The sequence below is a fragment of the Dendrobates tinctorius genome, unplaced genomic scaffold, assembly GCF_039654945.1.
Source record: "Dendrobates tinctorius isolate UK_male_01 unplaced genomic scaffold, ASM3965494v1 ptg000155l, whole genome shotgun sequence".
NCBI lineage: Eukaryota > Metazoa > Chordata > Amphibia > Anura > Dendrobatidae > Dendrobates > Dendrobates tinctorius.
The window spans coordinates 570,852-598,004 of record NW_027361822.1 but is presented as its reverse complement, the minus strand read 5'-3'; the positions used below and the strand labels follow the sequence as shown (position 1 = coordinate 598,004).

At 44.6% G+C, this 27,153-nt stretch overlaps 1 protein-coding gene across 1 annotated transcript in view; it reads right to left on the bottom strand.

Annotated features, from left to right (window-relative positions):
* The window catches only part of LOC141050946 (uncharacterized), a 277,364-nt gene that overhangs the window by 33,668 nt on the left and 216,543 nt on the right, over window positions 1-27,153 (bottom strand). The window contains exons 6-8 of the mRNA XM_073547666.1: window positions 17,574-17,753; window positions 17,368-17,491; window positions 17,190-17,284 (exon numbers count right to left, since the gene is read on the bottom strand). Of these exons, the coding sequence (XP_073403767.1) occupies window positions 17,190-17,284; window positions 17,368-17,491; window positions 17,574-17,753 (399 nt within the window). The remainder of the gene's footprint in view (window positions 1-17,189; window positions 17,285-17,367; window positions 17,492-17,573; window positions 17,754-27,153) is intronic.

Genomic DNA, 27,153 nt, shown 5'->3' with positions numbered 1-27,153 from the left:
GCTTTGTGGGCCTCCACCATTTTCATTTTCAGAGTGCTAGGCAGCTGCTTAAAATAACCCATGGTGGCTGTTTTTTCGCACAAGGTTAGAGGAGGGTATGTGTTTCTAAACCTGTGGAATCTGCATCAGCTGGCCTTTCCTAACATTGAGGGTGAACAAGCCATATCCCTTACAGGCTAATTAAGGTCTGAAACCTTGGTCAAAGTTATCTGACCACACAAATCTCCAAAGGTGCCCAAACTTTAGCATCGGACCATTTTTCTTTTTGTAGTTTTTAAAATGTGAAAAAATTACAATGTGTATTACTTTTTAGCCCAAAATACAAAACAAATGTGTCATCTTTAACTTTAGGCCTTTTAGAGATCATTTTATCTTCAACTTGCTTAACTGTTCACAATAACAGTAATTTTGACCAGGGGTGCCTAAACTTTTGCATGCCACTGTATGTCAGCGCTATAGAAATAACATTTATTATTATTACACTCATTTATATACACTGTATTTTTAGGACTAAAAGATGCACTGAACCATAAGATGCACCCCAAATTTTGGGGTGGAAAATAGGAAAAAAAAAAGATTTTTATAAGATGGAGGTCCGTATTATAGTCCGAATTTAAGATATCTTACCTAGGGGGTGGCAGAGGTAGTGGAGCAGGGTCCCAGGAGGCATGGACCCTTTAACTGAGGCTTTTAGCATTTGAAAGCTTGCTCAACCTTCAAGATAAAAGGGGCGGCTCCTCCGCATCAGTTGTTTTACAGAGCACGAGAGGAACTCCGCAGGTTAGTGTATATATAGATAATACATCCTTTATACTACTAATTACCAACACCCAAGGGAGTGTATAATGCTAATTATGTACCCAACTAATGATGTGATCAATAGGGAGGGAATATAGAGGGGGTTTTACACATAGCGATATCGCTATAACGTCACCGATTTTGTGACGTTATAGCGATATCGCTAGCGATATCGCTATGTGTGATACTTTTTTTTTTTAATCAGATCTTTCTTTATTAAACATTCAGGAATCAATACAGAAAGAATATGACATCTTATATAGCTAGTAAAAATTACATTGAGAGCAGATATTATTTAAAGGGTAAAACTCTTCCTGTGTAAGAATAAATAAAAAGAAGAAATCTCAAAACACAGATATTTGCATAAAATTGAGCCTATAAACAACATGGCTCCACAAATAAACAAAAATCAAAATTATACATCAGTGCCTCATTTCAGCGGGAAAACCATCCCCGCCAGCCGCGCCACTCCGCATCATATTTCGCCCCCCCCCGCCCCCCACGGATATCAGGTTCAATACACCCCAGCCCCCTCCCACCGCGCCACTCAAAATCTACTTCGCCACAAAGGGCACTAGACTTTATTTTCACCCCCCAAGCATCCCCTCATCGCAAGCACAACAGCAACTGGTCCAACATCGCATCCCGTACCAGTGCGCCCGAGGGGAGACCCGGTGACTCCATCCATGGCTGCCAAATTTTGTAAAACTTTCTTAATGCATTTCTTTTTAAATAAGCCCCCCTTTCCAATCTGATGACATTATTTAGTTTATTTTTAAGCTCTGACAATGTTGGTGGCATAGGATCCAACCAATGATATGCAAGTATCTTTCTTGCCTGATACAGGATGCGTGCTATTCCCAGGGCCACTGCAGAGTCCGGGTCAACCCCCTCCTCCCACAAATTCAACAAACATAGACGAGGTGACGGTCGTATTGTGATATGGTATACTTGGGCTATGAGTCCCAGGGTCTGCCTCCAGAAATCCCCAATGTGCCCGCACTCCCACATAACATGCATCAAGTGGGCATCATCCTGCCCACACCTAACACATTGTGTATTGGGCCTAAGTCCCATTTTAAATAATAAGCTGGGTGTTTTATATACCCTGTGAATGAGATATATTTGCGAAAGCCGCTGGCACTCAGAAACCGCCATTTTAGGGACCTGTTCTAGAATATCGGACCACTGGTCCTCCGTCAGGGGCCAACGTCCCGTTCCCACTTATTCTTAGCAGCAGTCAGTGGATATGTCTCCAGATGGGCAGGCAATAATCTTTTATATAATTCATAGATAAGTCCCCTAGAAGACTCAGATGTAAGTAGCATATGTAGTGTTTGATTATGTGTCACTATCACCGGATTTGTCCTTCTCTGTTTTTCCAATGCATGTCTTAGCTGTAAGTACTGATAAAAGAAGACGTGCGGGAGGTGAAATTCTGTTCTCAATTGTTCAAAACTCTTAAGAGTATTATTTTGCAAAATTTGTGACACCAGATAAATCCCTTTATCTTCCCATCTTCCGAACCCCACCAGCTTTTTGATCTCTTGCAAATCCGGATTTCGCCACAATGGCCACAATTCCGTAGGCCCATTTATCTTCAAAAGAGACTTACCCCTATCCCACACCTTGAAAATCATAGCCAACGTGGGGTATCGTGCCCCATTTATCTGCCGTCTTCCCACCTCCAACCGGCACCCTGGATATTTCCATACCGATCCTTCCCTCACAATATCACCACCATTGTCACACGCCCCGTCTCTACCCCAACCCTTAAGATGTTGCATCTGGGAGGCTATAAAGTATATGAATGGGTTTGGCACCGCCAATCCTCCCTCCTCCTTCCCTCGCTGCAGTATCTCCAAGCGAATCCTAGCCTGTTTTTTCTTCCAAATTAATTCCCGGAATAATGTATTTATTTTTGCAAAAAAGTCCCTACAGATCCACACCGGAGAATTATGTATCAAATATAATAATTGTGGCATCATTACCATTTTGATTAAGTTGGATCTACCAATATTCGACAACGGCAGGCGACACCAAGTATGTACTTTTGCTCTAAATCGCTGCAACAGGGGCTCCAGATTCAGAGCCCGAAAATCCTTCGGGGCAGGACTAACAATTATACCCAGATACTTAAACCTCCGAACTACAGGGACCGGTATCTGCAAATCTGAGAAATCCGCCGGGAGAGGGTCTATCGGCATTAAAGCTGATTTGGACCAATTAATCCGAAGACCAGACCTCAGCCCAAATTCTCGAATGACCTCCATTGCCGGCAAAATCGAGGAATGTACCTTATCTAAATATAGAAGTAAATCATCCGCGTACAATGATATCCTCAACTCCACAGTTCCACATCTGAATCCCATTATTTCTCTGGACTTCCGAATTGCAACTGCCAATGGCTCCACCGCAGTAGCAAATAGCAAGGGCGAGAGCGGGCACCCCTGTCTAGTACCTCTCCCAAGAGGAAAAGACTCAGAGACCCTGCCATTAGCCCCAACCTTCGCCACCGGCGAGCCATACAACATCCTCACCCAATTTATAAATCTGTGTCCAAAGCCCATTTTCCGAAGTACCGCCCACAAAAAACCCCACTCCAAACTATCGAACGCCTTAGCGGCGTCTAAGGACAAAATTGCTCTTCCCCCCAACTCCCCAGAACTATGTTGAATCCCCAAGTATAGTTTCCTAAGGTTCATAGATGTGGCTCTGCCTGGGATAAATCCCGTCTGATCCCTCTGTATAACAGATGAGATAACTCGGGACATCCTATTGGCGAGTACCTTGGCCAATAATTTAACATCTGTTGATAATAGGGAAATTGGGCGATATGAATCCGGAACCTCTGGATCCTTTCCGGGCTTTAATATTAAAACTATCAAAGCTTCCCTCATAGATGGCGGGAGGACCCTCTGCCTTTCAGCCTCTTCAAATACCTTAAGTAGCTTAGGTAGCAGTAAGGGTGCATAGGTTTTGTAAAACTCGCCAGGCAGGCCATCCATTCCTGGAGCCTTTTCATTTTGCATCTGACCAAGCGCCTCCTCCAACTCCTCCAACAGGATGTCCCGATCCAATGAATCCCTATCGCTATCAGCCAATGCATGGAGAGAGAGAGCATCCAGGTACTGCTCAATCTCAGTCTCCGTGAGACTGCAATCTGATGTGTATAGTCGCATATAATACCTCCTTATCTCACTCACTATGTCATGTGTGATACTTACCTCCGACCGGCTCCCCCGCTGATCACGCGAGAATGTCCGGCTCCATTTCTCGTCGTCTGCTTCCTGCTGGCGCCGACGAGCGACGCGTGGACGCGGGCAGGAGGACGTCAGGATCGCTGTGTGTGAAAGGTGAGTATCGTGCGCTGCATCGCTGTGAGATCTTCCTGTGTGGAAGCTCACTAGCGATCATTTAGCGATGCACCAGCGATCCTGACCGGGTCGGATCGCTGGTGCATCGCTAACTGTAAAGGGGGCTTAAGGGTGCCGTTAGGTCTCATGAAAAAAAAACAAAAAAAAAAAACACATTACCAGGTATGTAATACCCGTGTTTTTCCATCATACATGACGGCACCACGAGAGAGTTACAGGAGGAGATTTGTATTCTCTTAGGGAGGGATCACTGCTTGTAACACTCTTCTCCCGAATGTGAGATCAGAGGTAGCAGATAGGTCTAACCTAAAATGCTTGAAAAAGGTAGACGGAGAGGACCAAGTGGCCGCCTTACAGATTTGGTCGATGGAAGCGTCTGCTCTCTCCGCCCAGGACGTCGCCATGGCCTTCGTGGAGTGGGCTTTTAGACCCTCTGGAACAGCCCTGCCTGCACTACTATACGCTAGCATAATGGCCTCTTTCACCCATCTAGCTATAGTCTGTTTAGAGGCTTTAAGGCCCTTCCTTGCCCCCTGGAATGAAATGAATAAAGGCCCTTTTACATTTAGCGATGCACCAGCGATCCGACCAGCGATCCGACCCGGTCAGGATTGCTGGTGCATTGCTAAATGATCGCTAGTGAGCTTTCACACAGAAAGATCTCACAGCGATGCAGCAGCGACGCAGCGGACGATACTCACCTTTCACACACAGCGATCCTGACGTCCTCCCGCCCGCCTCCACGCGTCGCTCGCCTCACAAAGCAGGAAGCCCAGCAGGAAGCAGACGACGAGAAATGGAGCCGGACATTCTCACGCGATCAGCGATGGACAGCGGGGGAGCCGGTCGGAGGTAAGTAACACACATAGCGATATCGCTAGCAATATCGCTATAACGTCACAAAACCAGTGACGTTTTAGCGATATTGCTAGCGATATCGCTTAGTGTAAAACCCCCTTAAGGCCCTCTGCTTTCTCCAAGGTCTCGTTATCTCTAAATACTGCAGGATATATCTCCTAACATCTAGGCAACGAAGCCTCTCCTCCTTCTGGTTACTAGGGTTAGGACAAAAGGATGGTAAGACTATCTCATGAGCTCTATGGTATTTTTATACCACCTTGGGAAGGTATGCTGGATCTAATTTTAACACAACTCTATCGTCCATGACCTGAGAGTAGGGAGGGTCTGCTGACAACGCGTGTAAATCCCCAATCCTACTGGCAGATGTGAGCGCCACTAATAAGGCTGTTTTTAATGTTAGAATTTTATCTGATGTTGTGTTTACTGGCTCAAACAGACTCTCTGTCAGAGATAATAGGACTAAGTTTAGATCCCAAGGAATAGGAGACGGGACAGAGCCAGCTCTAGTACAGGCTCGGATAAACCTGGTCACCCACCTATTGTTTGCCAGGTCACAGTTAAATAAAGCTGCCAGGGCTGAGATGTGTACTTTGAGGGTACTGACAGCTAACCTCAACTCTAAACCTTTCTGCAGAAATTTCAGTATTGCCACTATCGGGACTTCCCCTTCCCGTATTGGGCCTGAGACAGATAAGAAATCCTTGTAGTTACTGGTTTTCTGCTACTGAGTAAGGTGGATATTAACCCCGCTGAGAATGCCTTTTTCTCTAGTAGTGATCTTTCAAATTCCAGGCTGTCAAATGCAGTCTGGATTTCTGCGGTTGATTGAAGGGACTCTGTGTTAGAAGGTCCTGGTCCTCCAGGAACACCCATGGATCCGTCACTGACATCACTCTCAGCCAATAGAACCATGGTCTTTTTGGCCAAAAGGGGGCTATCACAATCACTCTGGCTCTGTTCTCCCTGATCTGCCTCAGAACCGCTGGTATGAGGCATATTGAAGGGAAGGCGTACAGGAGAACTGATGTCAACTCTATCCTGAAGGCATCTACTGCCAATGGCCTGTCTGCTGGACTTAGGGAACAGAATTTCTGAACCTTCCTGTTGGCTTTTGAGGCGAAGAGATCTATAATGGGTTTTCCCCACATGTACACTATCTGTTGAAGAATGGTCCCCAAAAGAGTCCAGAGTCCATTCTCCTTGCCTCAAGTGGTTCCTGTTCAGAAAATCAGCCTTCAGATTGTCGGCCCTGCATATCCGAGGTGTAGAAAATGAGAGGAAACGGTGTTCTGCCAGAGTCATGACCCTCTTTGTTATCTGCATCAAGGATTGAGAACGGGTGCCCCCCTGGTGTTTTACATATGCAACCGCTGCACGGTTGTCCGATAAGAGGACACCATGTGAGAGTCCTAAGTGTGGTAACAACCCTTTTAGCGCCCTTTCGATTGCCAGAAGTTCCCAATCGTTTGAGGATAGATTTCTTTTCTCCTGGGCCCAGGGATCCTGGAGCCATAGTGCGTCTAGGTGGGCTCTCCACCCCCAAGGACTGGGGTCCGTTGTGACCACCTTGTGAGGCTATGTCCAGGGTACTCCTCTCGGAGATGACTATCTGTAACCACCACCTGAGTGAATGGAGTAGAGTCCGGGAGGGTGAGCTTCCGCTCTAACTGTCCCTGAAGTTCCAGGTCGCTCTGCAGCATACACCATTGCAATTCCCTTGTGTGGAACTGGGCTCATTTCACCGCTGGTATGCAGGAGGTTAGGGACCCCAACACCGACATGATCCTTCTCAGTCATTTCTGGCTTTTTATTGTTGTTGTTACAATTAATGGTTTGATTTTTTTTCCTTCTTTCTCCTCTGGGAGGCGACACTCCTCCACCACCGAGTCCACTGTTAACCCCAAGAAAGTCTGGATCTTTGCTGGTTCCAGTTTGGATTGTTTTGAGGTTCAGCTGCCATCCCAGTGTCTGTAGTGTTTCCATCACTATTCTGAATTGTTCTTGACAGTGAGGGAGATTTCTTCCCACTATCAAGAAGTCGTCCAGATATGGTATCACCAGAGTATCTTTTTCTTGGAAGTATGCTGTGACCTCTGCAACTTATTTTGTGAAAACTCGAGGGGCTATCACTACCCCAAAGGGCAGAGCCCTGTACTGAAAGTGGCGCCACTGTGACCCCATCTGGACTGCCACTCTGAGATATTTGCGGTCTTGTTGCCGGATCGGGACGTGGTAATAAGCGTCCTTGAGGTCCAGGACTGCCATATAAAGAGGAGTTTTACTGCTGACCTTATCGTCTCCATCTTGAAAGACGGGATTATCAGATACCTGTTGAGGTCTTTCAAATTTATAAATTGTCCTCCAGGAATTGTCTATTTTTTTTTTTCTTATAAGAAATAGGGGGGAGTAAAACCCTTCCTCTACCGGAATCTCCTCCAGGACATGTTTGTCTAGGAGTGAGATTACTTCCCCTTGCAGACTGTTTTTCTGGAGAGGACTGCATATATCCTCGTGGCGGCCAGTGGTGGAACCTTAACTCCAGAGCTGATCCCACAATTTGCCGGATCTAGGTGCTGGATGAGATCCTCTCCCAGGCTGGGAGGAAGTGCACCTGAGAAGGCCCGTCACTAGGAGGGTTTTTCGGTGTCTTTGGAGGGCTTGCCGAAGTAGAAGCCTCTCTCAAATCTGGATCGCTTGTCAGAGTTGTTTCTGTCTCGATCCTTATATTGCTGTCTTCTGGACTTCTGGTCCTTCTGAAAGGAGCGCCGAAAGGCCTGAAATGGCTGTTTTGGGAAATGTTTCTCTTTTTTTTTTCTCTGGGTATCCCAAATGGTAACCGGCATCTTGGGCTCAACAGGGAGGACAAATAAGTTTGGCCTCCAAGGAGTTAAATTTACCCGGGCACCGATGTGCCTCACAGGCTGCATGGCCACTATGTGTCGACAGGTTGGGCACCATAAAAAGTGGCCTCTGAGGACCTTAGAATAACGTAGGGTTTTGCCGGCATCAGGGAGGGTGCACCAAATGTGTCCTCCGAGGCTCCTATTTTCACCCAGGCATTGCCTCACGGGCTGTGGCCATGCGTTCGCTCAGGGGGGGCATGGGAATACATGGCCCCCGAGGCGACTACCGGTACCTGGTGACCGATGTAGATGACTCATGCCTGCCAGTAACCATCTGACCCAGGCATCCTCTTCTTTCTTCAACAGTCTTCATCTTGAGGGTTCCCCATCAAGGACAGGAAACCAACTGATGTGGAGAGAGGAGCTGCCCCTTTTATCTTGAAGGTTTCCTGTCCTTGAAGGGCGGATCCCCTCTCTCGTGGTGCCGTCATGTATGATGGAAAAATGCAAATAGATAGACATAAATGAAGACAATGAATACATGTGGTCATCTCCTCCTGCTGTGCTGGCACCAGATCCCAACACATGTTTCGGCACATAGCCTTCGTCAGGTGGTCATTATCTTTGTACCATAGAGTAAACATGCAAAGAACGGATGAACTTGATCGGTCACAATAGCCCTAATGTCAAAACATATATAAACAGATAGAGGACACAGAATTTGCCAAAAACATAATATATTCCACACCATTACTTCACCTCTACCAGTCTGAACTGTTCACCCTAAAACAATTTTTCCATTGTGCACATTATTTTGCTTTCTTTCGCAAAATAAAAGTTTTTTTCTTTTCTGTTTCCGTTTGGAACTCGTCTCCTGCTGGCATGGCCCATCTGTTCTAAGGAATGATGACTGCATTCAGACATATTAGTTGAACACTAGCGCAGTATTCAGATGAAGTGTGTATAATGGCACCACATGTTCTCAGAACTATTGTTCACAGTTTCCTTGATACATTGTTTCCATCCACAGGATCCATTATCACTGGATATTTCTCATTCATCACATCATTCTCAGTATTCTCTTCACATCATTGCATGCAAATAACCCATATGGTTGGCAATTTTTAAAATACTTGTGCTGTGACAGTGTTCAAAGTAATGCAGAATACTATACTTTTCAGACTATAAGACGCACTTTTCCCCCTCTGAAATTTGGGTTGCGTCTTATAGTTAGAATGCAGGTTTACTGGGGGTTTGCGGTGACGGTGGAGCAGGGTCCCTTCCTCAGGAAGCCGGCGGTGGCAAAAGTTTGGCAATGCTGTGGGACCGATGTTGGTGGTGAGTACAGCAGAGTGCATGATTGGTTTCCAATCTGAAGGTGATCTCAATCTGTGGACGCACCGCCGGCCATTTCCTTGAGGCTGTGGGCGACGCCACCAGGCCGCAGCATCGTCACACTTCTGTCACCAACAGCTTCCTGAGAAAGGGACCCTTCACTCAACACACTCTGTTCAACCTCACTGCTGACACAGGGCACGCAGCATCACACCACTGGGATACCCCCTCCCCCACCCAAGGCCCGCAGAAATGCCCCACTTCTGCCGCCAATGGCTTCCTGAGGTAGGGACCATTCCTCCTGTGACCTTGTTCCGCCACCTATCAGGTAAGATACTTAAAATTCAGACTATAAGACAGACCCCCATCTAAAAATCTTTTTCTGTCCTATTTTCCACCCCAAAATTTGGGGTGCATCCTATAGTCGGGTGCATCTTATAGTCCGAAAAAAACGGTACTCAATGTTCCTGTTCTGAAACAGATCATTTCGATTTAGGGTGCAGTTAGACGCAGTTAAAATTGGACTGAGATCAGAAAGCACTGCACGGACCGGCGGCTCTCTCCCATGGATCAGGGAAACGCTGTAGATATAGTATATCTTGACTTCAGCAAAGCATTTGACAAAGTATCTCACACAATCCTTATTGAAAAAATGACTAAGTATGGAATGGACAAGGCAACTGTTAGGTGGATTCATAACTGGCTTAGTGATTGGACCCAAAGAGTGGTCGTAAATGACGGCACATCCAGTTGGAATAATATCTCAAGTTGGGTACCACAGGGCTCTGTCCTGGGCCCTGTATTGTTCAACATCTTTATCAATGATTTAGATGAAGGAATTGAGGGTAAACTGATTAAATTTGCTGATGACACAAAGCTAGGAGGGATAGCTAAAACTACAGAAAAGAGAGAGGATTTGAGAAGATATAAATAAATTGAAGCAGTGGGCAGCAACTAACAGAATGGTTTTTAACAGGGAAAAATGCAAAGTACTACATCTGGGCAATAAAAATGAAAAAAGCATATACAGAATGGGAGGAATAGGGCTAACAGCACATGTGAAAAAGACTTGGGTATACTAATAGATCACAGACTAAACATGAGTCAACAGTGTGATGCAGCAGCTAAAAAGGCAAATGCAATTCTAGGATGTATTAACAGAAGCATACAGTCTAGATCATGTGAAGTCATTATTGCCCTCTACTCCTCTGTGGTCAGCCCTCATCTGGAATACTGTGTCCAGTTTTGGGCGCCACATTTTAAAAAAGACATAAAAAAACTGGAGTAAGGTCAGAAAAGAGCGACCAGAATGTTGACCGATCCTCAAACCATGTCCTATGAGGAACAGTTACAATGATTTAGGAGTGTTTAGCTTGCAAAAAAGACTGAGAGGAGACTTAATAACTGTCTACAAATATCTCAAGGGTTGTCACATTGTACAAGGATCGACTTTATTCTCGTTTGCACAAGGAAAGACTAGAAGCAATGGGATGAAACTGAATGGGAGGAGACACAGATTAGATTCTAGAAAAAACTTTTTGACAGTTAGAGTGATCAATGAGTGGAACAGGCTGCCACGAGAGGTGGTGAGTTCTCCTTCAATAGAAGTCTTCAATCAGAGGCTGGACAGACATCTGTCTGAGATGTTTTAGTGAATCCTGGAGCAGGGAGTTGGACTAGATGGCCCAGGAGGTCCCTTCCAATTCTACGATTCTATGAAGCTGTTAAGCTCACCTTTGAAGAACAACTGGCCAATACACACACTGCATTCTGATCTCGTTTTGATTTATACAGCCGTGTGACTGTGCTCTTATGGTGAACGCCACAGTAATGTTGTCAGTATTCCGGGTTTTCTAAATCACCTTGTGAATGAATTTGCCCTTTGTTAAGATGGAGGTTGCTGTGTTTGTGTGCCCTACTTCCTGTTCATGTGTATAAAACCAGCTCAGGTGCTGCCTTTCCTTGCTGGAGTATTCTGCTTCCTTCAGCTGTGCTGCTGGTTTCTGAGTGTGCTTCTGCTGTGGCTCTGGACATTCCCTGTTCTCTGTAGGAAAGCTGCACTCATCTTTGGAACTTAACCCTTGGTTCATGGTAGCTGGTAAGAACTGTGTTCCTGAACTGTGTGGTTCTTAACCCTTCACTGTTCCCCAATGAGAGCAGTCGGAACTGTCACCTACTGTATGCCTTAACGTGAACCTGTTTCTGGACTCACCTGTGTTCATGCCGCTCCAGGGATCAACTTGTGAATCAGCTTTTGGACTTTCCTGTGCTCTTGCTGCGTCTGGGATTTATCTATAGACTTGTTCTGGACTTCCCTGTGCTTGCTACATACCTGATTGGACTCTCTCTGCATCACTACGTTGTGAACTGCGCCACATCACCTGAGTGTTACACTCACCTTGGATCACATGTTTATGAGGACCCTGTTTTAGGAACTTTACTGAATTGCTATATAGCTTTAGGACTTGTCTCATTTCAGGTTATCAGCATATTGTTTTTGGGTGTCACTGCTGTTATAAAATACACTATTTGCACTAAAGTAACCCGCTTCTGTCTGTTCAATGCCCCACGCTATCAGAATCCTCGAGTTCCTACAATAGTATTACAGGATACTCCAGCCAAAAGAGGATTCTGCTGGGGCAATGTCACAGTCACAAGCGGACAAGATGTTTTCTATGATTAACTCCTTGCAGCAGGAGGTGGGGGCTTTACAAAATAAGCTCAGAGACTTGGAGTCCCAGGTGGACCACAATGCACAGGTGTTTGGTCAGGCTCTTCAAGATGTACGTACCAGGACGGAAGTCCAGGAGGCCTTACCTACTGAGCATATACCGTCCCCCAGTATGCCCAAGTTGCCCCCATTCCGGTTTAATGGTGACCGAAGTCAATTTCGTGGGTTTGTTAATCAATGCATATTTTTTGATGTACATGCCTCTTACTACCGGTCTGATAGATCTAAGGTTTTATGTATTATTATGTTGTTGACATCGCGGGCTCTGGCTTGGGCAAATCCTATGGTTGAAAGTCACGATACCCGCCTAAATAATTTGGATGACTTTCTGACATCTATGGCGCAAATGTTCGACGATCCCAACCGCCGTGCCACTGCTGAATCTGCCCTGCTGTCATTACGCCAGGGGAAGCGCTCAGTCATAGAATATGTTACTGAATTTAAAGAGGTTAGTGGTGGATACCAACTGGGACAACAATGCTTTATTGCCAATTTTTAGGAAAGGTTTATCCAGTGCAATCAAGGATGAGCTAGCTCGTTCCGAGTCCCCGCAGGAGTTCGAGTCGTTTTTACAACACTGTGTGCGTATTGACATTCGCCTAACTGAACGCAGACAAGAGAAATGGGCAGCTCTAAATCGCATTGCTAATTTTTCTCTTCCATCTAGGGAAACTACAGGCAAGAACCCACGGGAGACAGAGGAGGTGCCTATGCAAGTGGACTCGCTACAAAGACGTGAGAATAATGAACGCCGGGAATACCGTTTCCGTGAACGATTATGTTTTTATTGCGGTCAATCAGACCATTTCCTCATTAATTGTCCTAAATGTCCCAGGCGACCTAACAAGGTGTTAGCGGCAGTAGGGGATTATGACAATACGGACGCTGAGTCTGAAGTTTCGGAGACCAGTCTACACCTAGACGCTGTGTTTCCCCCAACATTGATGTCGACTTCCCCTAAAGATCAAGGGGAAAAATATTCACATTGTTCTCTTCCTATTCAGATTCTGTGGGAAGGTCAGTGGATACCAAGTTCTGCCATGATAGACTCTGGAGCAGGTGGGAATTTCATGGATTCTTCTTTTGCCAGGAAACATGGTATAAGGACACAACTAAGATCTTCGCCAGTCACCATGGAAACGGTGGATGGTTCCCCATTAACTTCTGGACCAGAAGACCGGGAAACGGTGCTCCTGGAGTGTAAGATGGAACCAGACCATCAGGAAACCCTTTCATTTATGCTAATATCTTCTCCTCATTTTCCTATAATTTTAGGAATTCCCTGGCTACGGTCGCAAAATCCAAACATCAATTGGGAAACCAAGGAGATATCCTTCCCCTCGAAGGGTAGTCCTACCATCTGTCCAACAGTCACGGTTCCAGTTACCCGGGACGTGGAAGAGGCAATACAGGTACCCACTCTCCCTCTGGTTTACCAGGAATTCGCAGACGTTTGTGACAAAAAGAAGGCAGACCAACTCCCACCACATAGACCATATGACTGCCCCATAGAATTGCTTCCTGGGGCAGCGATCCCTTTCGGCCATGTTTACCCGCTGGCAGCTCCAGAACTAAAAACATTACGAGAGTATATAGATGAGAACCTAGCCAAGGGGTTTATCCGACCATCCTCTTCACCAGCGGGAGCCCCAATATTCTTTGTAAAGAAGAAAGATGGGACTCTAAGACCCTGCATTGACTACCGGGAGCTAAATAAGGTAACCATTCGTAACAGGTATCCGTTGCCGCTAATTCCTGAAATGTTGGAAAGAGTTCGTCAAGCCAAGGTGTTTACCAAATTAGACCTTCGTGGGGCATATAATTTACTCCGTATACGTCCCGGAGACGAATGGAAGACGGCTTTTAGATGCCGGTATGGACATTTTGAATATTTAGTGATGCCATTCGGACTGTGTAACGCTCCTGCTGCTTTTCAACACTTAGCCAATGATATCTTCAGGGATTTATTGGACCATTATGTGGTAATTTACCTGGATGACATCTTAATCTTCTCTGATTCTCTACAGGAACATCAGGAACATGTCAAGACCGTGCTCAGACGTTTAAGAGAATTATTTATACATCAAACTCAAAGTGTGAGTTTCATTGCTCCGAAATTCAATTTCTGGGCTATATTATTTCTCCCCAGGGATTGAACATGGAATCCAGCAAGATCCAGGCAATCATAGACTGGCCGGTACCAGGAAACATCAAAGAGGTACAACGATTTATTGGTTTTGCTAATTTTTATAGACGTTTTATCCGGAATTTTTCGGAAATTGTCCGTCCCATCACTCTCCTTACTAAGAAGGGGAAGAAGTTTGTATGGTCTTCGCAAGCCCAGGAAGCCTTTGACCGCCTCAAGGTTTGTTTTACCACGGCTCCGATATTAATGCATCCGGATCCTGCACTGCCTTTCATCGTGGAGGTGGACGCTTCTGACTGTGCACTGGGAGCTATCCTCTCACAACGAACCGGAGACAAAGGTTTGCTGCACCCGTGTGCCTTCTTTTCGCGCAGGTTATCTTCTGCTGAACTAAATTATGACATTGCAGATAAGGAACTTTTAGCAATCATTTCCGCCTTTAAAGAATGGAGACACCATTTGCAGGGAGCAACTCAACAGGTAGTAGTGCTTACAGATCACCGTAATTTGGAATTTCTTAAATCCGCCAGGTGTCTTTCTCCCCGACAAGCTAGGTGGAGTTTGTTCTTGAACCAGTTTGATTTTATTATCTCGTACCGCCCAGGTTCACGTAATGGGAAGGCCGATGCATTATCCCGAATCCACACGGTGGACTCCGTGCCTGGGACCCCGTCTAAGACCATCTTGTCTGATGCCAATTTCATAGGAGTGCTCCAGGACCGGGACTTGTGGGAGGAGATCAAGCTGGCCTATGACGGTGATGCATTTCTTGCTGCTCCACCTGACAACGTGAATCTTGTCTTTCAGAATGGTGTGTGGCTTAGAGATCGACGTATTTACGTCCCAGAGGCTGTGAGACTTTGAATCCTCAAATTGGTCCATGACTCCGTATTGGCTGGTCATAGGGGGGTACAGAAGACTCAGGAATTTTTAAGTCGTTTTTTCTGGTGGCCTACCTGCTTAAACGATGTGAATGAGTATGTCCGCTCTTGTGAGGTTTGTGCCCGGTACAAAGTTCCTCGTGTTTCACCTACTGGTCTTCTCAAACCACTACCCGTACCATCTCGCCCTTGGGGGTCTATTTCGATGGACTTTATTGTGGAATTACCCACCTCTGGCGGTAAAAACACTATTTTGGTGGTAGTGGACCGTTTAACAAAGGCGGCCCATTTTATTCCTTGTACCGGTCTCCCCTCAGCTACAGAGACAGTGGATCTGGTTATCCAGAACGTTTTCCGGCTGCATGGGGTACCAGATGAGATCATCTCTGACAGGGGAATACAGTTTACCTCTAGGTTTTGGAAAGAATTTTGCTCTGCGCTCCACATTAATGTTTGCTTGTCTTCTGCATACCATCCTCAGACCAACGGGCAGACCGAACGTACCAATCAAACCTTGGAGCAATATCTACGCTGCTACGTCAGTCATTTGCAGGATGACTGGCTGAAGCTACTTCCTTTAGCGGAATTTTCGTACAACAACTCACAGAGCAGTTCCACGAAGGTAACTCCTTTTTTTGCCAATCTGGGATATCATCCAAATATTCTCCCTAGGTCTCCGGTTGTCTCTTCGGTACCGGCGGTTCACGACAGAGTGGAGCTGTTGCAACGTAATCTTGAAGTTTTGAAGGATTCCCTGACTGTAGCACAGGAGCGTTACAAGAAGTCAGCTGATAGGTTCCAGAAACCAGCACCTTTGTATAAGGTAGGAGACTCGGTTTGGTTGTCTACCAAGAATCTAAGGTTGGGTGTTCCTTCGCAGAAACTGGGACAGAAGTTCATTGGTCCATTCAAAATTACCGGGATTGTGAGCTCCGTTGCTTGTCGGCTGAAGCTACCACAAACTCTAAAGGTACACCCAGTATTTCATGTTTCTTTATTAAAACCGGTTTCTCCTAACAAGTTTCAGGGACGTATCGTACCTCCCCCTCCACCAGTGTTGGTGAATGGCGAAGAACAATTTGTGGTCCAGGACATTATTGATTCAAGACTTCATCGAAACCGGCTTCAGTATCTAGTTAGATGGCAGGGTTACTCTCCTGAAGATGATTCCTGGGAACCAGTAAGTAACATCAATACTCCCCTGAAGGTTGCTCAGTTTCATCGGAGGTACCCAGACAAACCTGGTCCGGGATCGTCCTGAGGCCGTTTCTAGGGGGGGGGAGTAATGTCAGTATTCCGGGTTTTCTAAATCACCTTGTGAATGAATTTGCCCTTTGTTAAGATGGAGGTTGCTGTGTTTGTGTGCCCTACTTCCTGTTCATGTGTATAAAACCAGCTCAGGTGCTGCCTTTCCTTGCTGGAGTATTCTGCTTCCTTCAGCTGTGCTGCTGGTTTCTGAGTGTGCTTCTGCTGTGGCTCTGGACATTCCCTGTTCTCTGTAGGAAAGCTGCACTCATCTTTGGAACTTAACCCTTGGTTCATGGTAGCTGGTAAGAACTGTGTTCCTGAACTGTGTGGTTCTTAACCCTTCACTGTTCCCCAATGAGAGCAGTCGGAACTGTCACCTACTGTATGCCTTAACGTGAACCTGTTTCTGGACTCACCTGTGTTCATGCCGCTCCAGGGATCAACTTGTGAATCAGCTTTTGGACTTTCCTGTGCTCTTGCTGCGTCTGGGATTTATCTATAGACTTGTTCTGGACTTCCCTGTGCTTGCTACATACCTGATTGGACTCTCTCTGCATCACTACGTTGTGAACTGCGCCACATCACCTGAGTGTTACACTCACCTTGGATCACATGTTTATGAGGACCCTGTTTTAGGAACTTTACTGAATTGCTATATAGCTTTAGGACTTGTCTCATTTCAGGTTATCAGCATATTGTTTTTGGGTGTCACTGCTGTTATAAAATACACTATTTGCACTAAAGTAACCCGCTTCTGTCTGTTCATTGCCCCACGCTATCAGAATCCACGAGTTCCTACAAGAGTATTACAAATGTGTCTAATAAGATTCAGATGAGAGTGTGAAAGTGTCTGTAATAAATCGACCGTTCAGTGTAAAATACTGGTAGACAAAACACGACTGAGCACAAGACCTTCACAGCTGTCTATACACCATATGGAATATTTCTTGACACCTTCTCTGAGTTTACCTGATGATCCTGAGGAACATCGGGATCTTCCTCTTTACAGTCCAGGGAAAGAGGAAGGGGAAAGCTCTCTGGTGTTGTCTTCTCACTGGATAGAACTTGAGGAAACACATACAGGAACTGAATTAATTCTTTACATATAGATAATTATTAGCCGTGTGTATTTAGTCCTGTCGCTTACCTGGTGATGTGAGGGGCTGGGGAACCTCCATCATGACGTCCTTGTACAGATCTTTGTGTCCTTCTAAATACTCCCATTCCTCCATGGAGAAATAGACGGTGACATCCTGACACCTTATAGGAACCTGACACACACAATGATACCATCATCCCCCGATCCCTCCATAGCATTACTGTATAATGTCCCAGCATTCCCAGCAGTGTCACCTCTCCAGTCAGCAGCTCAATCATCTTGTAGGTGAGTTCTAGGATCTTCTGGTCATTGATGTCCTCATATATCAGGGGGTGAGGTGGAGGCCCCGTGATTGGGCTCAGGGGTCGTCCCCATCCCTCAGACACAGGGTCCTGACAGCGCTCACTAGAGGTCTTCTTCACTACTGTGTAATCCTGGTTATGGAGAGACACATGAATAAATCTCACTACAGACATTTCCAGAGTCCTCACCTCTCCAGTTCTGTCCATCTGTTATTCCCATAGATAAGAATGATGTAATGTGACGTCATCAGAATCTCTCACCTCTCCAGTAAGCCGGAAGAGGATCTCTAGGGTGAGGTGTAATATCCTCTCCATCTTGTCCCTGTCCCTATCCATCCTTGTAGGGGTCGCTCAGAATTCTCTTATATAGAAGATCTCCACTGAGAAGATCCAAAATTGTAGAGACCTGAATGGGGAGAAGATGACAATGTAACATCATAAAGATCTCATGTAAGAAATCTCCGGAGCTGATACCGACTTCACATGATCACTACATCCAGTCATGGCCCCGTCCTGCCCCCGGTATAACACGCAATCCCAATATAGCCACATACAGAGATTTATCACAGGCTCAGCACTAAGGGGGCTAATGTCCCCTGCGCCCAGTAATGGGGAATCTCCACAGACCTCCATCTGCAGAGCCGCACACTAGGTATATGGCAAAGACTGAATCCTGGTGGATGATAGGATCTGGTGATTTTCTTCACTAGGATTTGGCTTTCACATGTGGAGCCGGCTGTACCCTAATGTGCAGAGTCCCGGTGCCCCCCAGGACTGAGTCCTGTCCCCTCTATCACACAGTCCCTGCTCCCCCATTACCGCTCAGCAGTGCAGACTTCTCCTCCAGCTCTTACATGTGGAGCCGGCTGTACCCTAATGTGCAGAGTCCCGGTACCCCCCCAGGACTGAGTCCTGTCCCCTCTATCACACAGTCCCTGCTCCCCCATTACCGCTCACCAGTGCAGACTTCTCCTCCAGCTCTTATATGTCACAGCTTCCTTCACTTCCTACAAGCCCACATCCTGCTCCTCCCCCATGTGACTGATCACATGACTGTGACATCACCACAGGTCCTGGAAGGAGAACTCCTTACTCCAAAGAGGCCCAGATTGGTTGAGCTTAGACTGTACAGGCTCCTTCCAGGTATATATTCTTGAAGATATCAAACTTTATGGGCTGCTGCCTGGCCCTGATTGCATCCCATATACGACACTGGAATGTACGGGCTCCTGTCAGGTATATATTGTTGTAGATACAGACTGTACGGGCTCCTGTCAGGTATATATTATTGTAGATATAGACTGTATGGCCTCCTGTCAGGTATATATTATTGTAGATATAGACTGTATGGCTCCTGTCAGGTATATATTATTGTAGATACAGACTGTACAGGCTCCTGTCAGGTATATATTATTGTAGATATAGACTGTACGGGCTCCTGTCAGGTATATATTATTGTAGATATAGACTGTACGGGCTCCTGTCAGGTATATATTATTGTAGATATAGACTGTACGGGCTCCTGTCAGGTATATATTATTGTAGATATAGACTGTACAGGCTCCTGTCAGGTATATATTATTGTAGATATAGACTGTACGGGCTCCTGTCAGGTATATATTATTGTAGATATAGACTGTACGGGCTCCTGTCAGGTATATATTATTGTAGATACAGACTGTACGGGCTCCTGTCAGGTATATATTATTGTAGATACAGACTGTATGGGCTCCTGTCAGGTATATATTATTGTAGATATAGACTGTACGGGCTCCTGTCAGGTATATATTATTGTAGATATAGACTGTACAGGCTCCTGTCAGGTATATATTATTGTAGATATAGACTGTACGGGCTCCTGTCAGGTATATATTATTGTAGATATAGACTGTATGGCTCCTGTCAGGTATATATTATTGTAGATATAGACTGTACGGGCTCCTGTCAGGTATATATTATTGTAGATATAGACTGTACAGGCTCCTGTCAGGTATATATTATTGTAGATACAGACTGTATGGGCTCCTGTCAGGTATATATTATTGTAGATACAGACTGTACGGGCTCCTATCAGGTATATATTATTGTAGATACAGACTGTACGGGCTCCTGTCAGGTATATATTATTGTAGATATAGACTGTACGGGCTCCTGTCAGGTATATATTATTGTAGATATAGACTGTATGGGCTCCTGTCAGGTATATATTATTGTAGATATAGACTGTACGGGCTCCTGTCAGGTATATATTATTGTAGATATAGACTGTACAGGCTCCTGTCAGGTATATATTATTGTAGATACAGACTGTATGGGCTCCTGTCAGGTATATATTATTGTAGATACAGACTGTACGGGCTCCTATCAGGTATATATTATTGTAGATACAGACTGTACGGGCTCCTGTCAGGTATATATTATTGTAGATATAGACTGTACGGGCTCCTGTCAGGTATATATTATTAAAAAACAAATCTGAACTGAGAAAAGTAAGTTAATGTGTATGCACAATGTAAGTGCATATCAACACATGACCATTAACCAGAGAAAACAAAAAGCAAAAAACACAAATATCCTGAACTAAAAAGTAAAAAATGTATACTGCAAATAATGCATAAAGGTAATAATAAGGGTATTTAGTAAACATAATTTTGATCAAAATAATGTACAAGCCATCCCGCCACGTCACGGCAACCCTTGTGGGACAGTCCCTACTCTAGAATTTAAAACCATTTCACTTGCCAAGTGGCGTGAATGTGAACAAGGGTCGAGCGGCTGAACCACTAGTAACAGTGTAGGCCAGACTGGATGGCTTTCCCAGCTCAGAAAGAGGGCGGTCACACCCATATATGCACTGAATGCACAATGAAATGAATAAAAAACAAATCTGAACTGCCATCCCGACACGTCACGGCAACCCTTGTGGGACAGTCTATATCTACAGTAATATATACCTGACAGGAGCCCGTACAGTCTATATCTACAGTAATATATACCTGACAGGAGCCCATACAGTCTGTATCTACAATAATATATACCTGACAGGAGCCCGTACAGTCTATATCTACAATAATATATACCTGACAGGAGCCCATACAGTCTATATCTACAATAATATATACCTGACAGGAGCCAGTACAGTCTGTATCTACAATAATATATACCTGACAGGAGCCCGTACAGTCTATATCTACAATAATATATACCTGACAGGAGCCCGTACAGTCTGTATCTACAATAATATATACCTGACAGGAGCCAGTACAGTCTGTATCTACAATAATATATACCTGACAGGAACCCATACAGTCTGTATCTACAGTAATATATACCTGACAGGAGCCATACACTCTATATCTATTTTTTTTATTCATTTCATTGTGCATTCAGTGCATATATGGGTGTGACCGCCCTCTTTCTGAGCTGGGAAAGCCATCCAGTCTGGCCTAAGCTGTTACAAGTGGTTCAGCCGCTCGACCCTTATTCACATTCACGCCACTTGGCAAGTGAAAAGGTTTTAAATACTAGAGTAGGGACTGTCCCACAAGGGTTGCCGTGACGTGGCGGGATGGCTTGTACATTATTTTGATGAAAATTATGTTTACTAAATACCCTTATTATTAGTATTACCTTTATGCATTATTTGCAGTATATTTTTTATTTTTAGTACAGGATATTTGTGTTTTTTGCTTTTTGTTTTCTCTGGTTAATGGTCATGTGTTAATATGCATTTACATTGTGCATACACATTAACTTACTTTTCTCAGTTCAGATTTGTTTTTTTATTCATTTCATTGTGCATTCAGTGCATATATGGGTGTGACCGCCCTCTTTCTGAGCTGGGAAAGCCATCCAGTCTGGCCTAAGCTGTTACAAGTGGTTCAGCCGCTCGACCCTTATTCACATTCACACCACTTGGCAAGTGAAAAGGTTTTAAATACTAGAGTAGGGACTGTCCCAAAAGGGTTGCCGTGACGTGGCGGGATGGCTTGTACATTATTTTGATCAAAATTATGTTTACTAAATACCCTTATTATTACCTTTATGCATTATTTGCAGTATACATTTTTTACTTTTTAGTTTAGGATATTTGTGTTTTTTGCTTTTTGCTTTCTCAGGTATATATTATTGTAGATATAGACTGTACGTGCTCCTGTCAGGTATATATTATTGTAGATACAGAATGTACGGGCTCCTGTCAGGTATATATTATTGTAGATATAGACTGTATGGCTCCTGTCAGGTATATATTATTGCAGATATAGACTGTACGGGCTCCTGTCAGGTATATATTATTGTAGATATAGACTGTACGGGCTCCTGTCAGGTATATATTATTGTAGATATAGAATGTAAGGGCTCCTGTCAGGTAAATATTATTGTAGATACAGACTGTATGGGCTCCTGTCAGCTATATATTATTCTAGATACAGACTGTATGGGCTCCTGTCAGGTATATATTATTGTAGATACAGACTGTACGGGCTCCTGTCAGGTATATATTATTGTAGATATAGACTGTACGGGCTCCTGTCAGGTATATATTATTGTAGATATAGACTGTATGGGCTCCTGTCAGGTATATATTATTGTAGATATAGACTGTACGGGCTCCTGTCAGGTATATATTATTGTAGATATAGAGTGTATGGCTCCTGTCAGGTATATATTATTGCAGATATAGACTGTACGGGCTCCTGTCAGGTATATATTATTGTAGATATAGACTGTACGTGCTCCTGTCAGGTATATATTATTGTAGATATAGAATGTAAGGGCTCCTGTCAGGTATATATTATTGTAGATACAGACTGTATGGGCTCCTGTCAGATATATATTATTGTAGATACAGACTGTATGGGCTCCTGTCAGGTATATATTATTGTAGATACAGACTGTACGGGCTCCTGTCAGGTATATATTATTGTAGATATAGACTGTACGGGCTCCTGTCAGGTATATATTATTGTAGATATAGACTGTACGGGCTCCTGTCAGGCATATATTATTGTAGATATAGACTGTACAGGCTCCTGTCAGGTATATATTACTGTAGATATAGACTGTACGGGCTCCTGTCAGGTATATATTATTGTAGATATAGACTGTACGGGCTCCTGTCAGGTATATATTATTGTAGATATAGACTGTACGGGCTCCTGTCAGGTATATATTATTGTAGATACAGACTGTACGGGCTCCTGTCAGGTATATATTACTGTAGATATAGACTGTACGGGCTCATGTCAGGTACATATAATTGCAGATATAGACTGTACGGGCTCCTGTCAGGTATATATTATTGTAGATATAGACTGTACGGGCTCCTGTCAGGTATATATCATTGTAGATACAGACTGTACGGGCTCCTGTCAGGTATATATTATTGTAGATACAGACTGTATGGCTCCTGTCAGGTATATATTATTGTAGATACAGACTGTACGGGCTCCTGTCAGGTATATATTATTGTAGATATAGACTTACGCGCTCCTGTCAGGTATATATTACTGTAGATATAGAGTGTATGGCTCCTGTCAGGTATATATTATTGTAGATATAGACTGTACGGGCTCCTGTCCGGTATATATTATTGTACATACAGACTGTATGGGCTCCTGACAGGTATATATTATTGTAGATATAGACTGTATGGCTCCTGTCAGGTATATATTATTGTAGATATAGACTGTACGGGCTCCTGTCAGGTATATATTATTGTAGCTATAGACTGTATGGGCTCCTATCAGGTATATATTATTGTAGCTATAGACTGAATCAGGAAGATGGTAGACGAAGGCCAGGAGAGGTATGTAAGTGACTGGAAGAACGACATCATCAGCTCACAGAAACTGACCATGTACCGGAGTCTACAGAGAGACTACAGACTGGCCCCATACTTGGAGAAACTCCCGGACCCCAAAGACCGCAAGATCCTGAGCCGGTATAGACTCAGTGCCCACAGTCTGGCCATCGAATCCGGCCGACACAGGCAGAGCTACAAACCCAGGGAGGAAAGACTGTGCCAACACTGTGACCAGGAGGCCCTGGAGGATGAGACCCACTTCCTGCTACACTGCTCCAAGTACTCAGCAGTAAGGGACACTCACTTCAGGAGACTCTCACATCTCTTCCCGGATTTCACCACCATGAAGGAGGAAGAGAAAACATACATCCTGCTGGGGGAAGAAGAGAGAGCAGTGGAGATAGCAGCGCAATATGTGAGCGAATGCCATAGACTGCGAGAAAGAGAACTATGATATGCCATGGACTTCTATGGCACCCACCCTGGATATGCCCCAATCCCCCATCCACCTTCCCTATGCCATGGACTTCTATAGCCTCATCCTGGATCTGCCCCCATGCCCCCATCCACCTTCCCTATGCCATGGATTTCTATAGCCCCCATCCTGGATCTGCCCCATCCACCTTTCCTACAGCCCCTTCCCAACATCCCTACAGTCCCTATTCCCTTCTGTACACCTGCTTTGGCAAAACTAATGTGTATTTAGTCCTGCCAATAAAGCTTCTTTGAATCTTGACTGTATGGCTCCTGTCGGGTATATATTATTGAAGATATAGACTATATGGCTCCTGTCAAGTATATATTATTGTAGATACAGACTGTATGAGCTCCTGTCAGGTATATATTATTGTAGATATAGACTGTACGGGCTCCTGTCAGGTATATATTATTGTAGATACAGACTGTATGGCTCCTGTCAGGTATATATTATTGTAGATACAGACTGTACGGGCTCCTGTCAGGTATATATTATTGTAGATACAGACTGTATGGCTCCTGTCAGGTATATATTATTGTAGATATAGACTGTACGGGCTCCTGTCAGGTATATATTATTAAAAAAATAAAAAACAAATCTGAACTGAGAAAAGTAAGTTAATGTGTATGCACAATGTAAATGCATATTAACACATGACCATTAACCAGAGAAAACAAAAAGCAAAAAACACAAATATCCTGAACTAAAAATAAAAAATATACTGCAAATAATGCATAAAGGTAATACTAATAATAAGGGTATTTAGTAAACATAATTTTGATCAAAATAATGTACAAGCCATCCCGCCACGGCAACCCTTGTGGGACAGTCCCTACTCTAGTATTTAAAACCTTTTCACTTGCCAAGTGGCGTGAATGTGAATAAGGGTCGAGCGGCTGAACCACTTGTAACAGCTTAGGCCAGACTGGATGGCTTTCCCAGCTCAGAAAGAGGGCGGTCACACCCATATATGCACTGAATGCACAATGAAATGAATAAAAAAAATAGATATAGAGTGTATGGCTCCTGTCAGGTATATATTACTGTAGATACTGACTGTATGGGTACCTGTCAGGTATATATTATTGTAGATACAGACTGTACGGGCTCCTGTCAGGTATATATTATTGTAGATATAGACTGTACGGGCTCCTGTCAGGTATATATTATTGTAGATACAGACTGTATGGGCTCCTGTCAGGTATATATTATTGTAGATATACACTGTATGGGCTCCTGTCAGGAATATATTACTGTAGATACAGACTGTATGGGCTCCTGTCAGGTATATATTATTGTAGATATAGACTGTACGGGCTCCTGTCAGGTACAGTATATATTATTGTAGCTATAGACTGTATGGGCTCCTATCAGGTATATATTATTGTAGCTATAGACTGTATGGCTCCTGTCGGGTATATATTATTGAAGATAAAGACTATATGGCTCCTGTCAGGTATATATTATTGTAGATATAGACTGTACGGGCTCCTGTCAGGTACAGTATATATTATTGTAGCTATAGACTGTACGGGCTCCTGTCAGGTATATATTATTGTAGATACAGACTGTATGAGCTCCTGTCAGGTATATATTATTGTAGATATAGACTGTACGGGCTCCTGTCAGGTATATATTATTGTAGATACAGACTGTATGAGCTCCTGTCAGGTATATATTATTGTAGACACAGACTGTACGGGCTCCTGTCAGGTATATATTATTGTAGATATAGACTGTATGGCTCCTGTCAGGTATATATTATTGTAGCTATAGACTGTACGGGCTCCTGTCAAGTATTTATTATTGTAGATATAGACTGTACACGCTCCTGTCAGGTATACAGTATATTATTGTAGATATAGACTGTACGGGCTCCTGTCGGGTATATATTATTGTAGATATAGAGTGTATGGCTCCCTTTGATTCGGTGTGGCACCCAGGCTTATTCCTGAAACTTCTGGAGAGCGGAATAGGAGGAAAGTCCTATGATGTTATCAAAAGCTACTACACAGAGAACCTCTGCAGTGTGAGTGTGAACGGCAGAAGAACGGCTTATTTCCAGCAGAGCCGGGGAGTCAGACAAGGCTGCAGCCTAAGCCCAACGCTCTTCAACATTTACATCAATGAGCTGGCTACCGCTCTGGAATCTTCCACAGCACCAGGTCTCACCCTCCACGACGTGCAGGTGAAATTCCTGCTGTATAAAGATGACTTGCTGCTTCTGTCACCAACCGAAAAAGGCCTCCAAGACAACCTGAAAATCTTAGAGAAATTCAGCTCCACCTGGGCTCTACCGGTCAACCTAAAGAAAACCAACATCATGGTGTTCCAGAAGAGAAAGAGAAAATCAGACCAGCACCCTTCATTTATCCTCAACAACTGCGCCCTTACAGGAACGGACAAATATACCTATCTGGGCCTAGAGATTCATCGATCAGGGAGCTTCAAACAAGCCATAGAGACCCTGAAAGACAAGGCATGCAAAACCTTCTATGCCATCCGAAGGAAACTCTACCATCTAAAGCCACCAGTGAGGGTCTGGTTAAAAATCTTCGATTCTATCATCGCCCCAATCCTCCTGTATGGCAGCGAAGTCTGGGGTCCTCACACCTACCCAGACTGGTCAAGGTGGGATTCAAGCCCAACAGAAATATTCCACCTGGAATTCTGCAAGCACCTTCTCCAAGTCCAAGTCCATCGGAGCACCTCCAACAGTGCTTGCCGGGCTGAGCTCGGCAGATTCCCTCTACACCTAACGGTTCTAAAGAGGGCACTGTCATTCCGGGCTCACCTACGTAGGAGCAATCCAAGCTCCCATCACCATAAAGCCCTGACACATGTAGGGGAAACAGAAAAACCAGGACCCTCGGAACAGCTCACCCAAACCCAACCTGACCAGAAAACCAATCACAACAACCTGACAAAAGCCGGAATCAGGAAGATGGTAGACGAAGGCCAGGAGAGGTACGTAAGTGACTGGAAGAACGACATCTTCAGCTCACAGAAACTGACCATGTACCAGAGTCTACAGAGAGACTACAGACTGGCTCTATACCTGGAGAAACTCCCGGACCCCAAAGACCGCAAGATCCTGAGCCGGTATAGACTCAGTGCCCACAGTCTGGCCATCGAATCCGGCCGACACAGGCAGAGCTACAAGCCCAGGGAGGAAAGACTGTGCCAACACTGTGACCAGGAGGCCCTGGAGGATGAGACCCACTTCCTGCTACACTGCTCCAAGTACT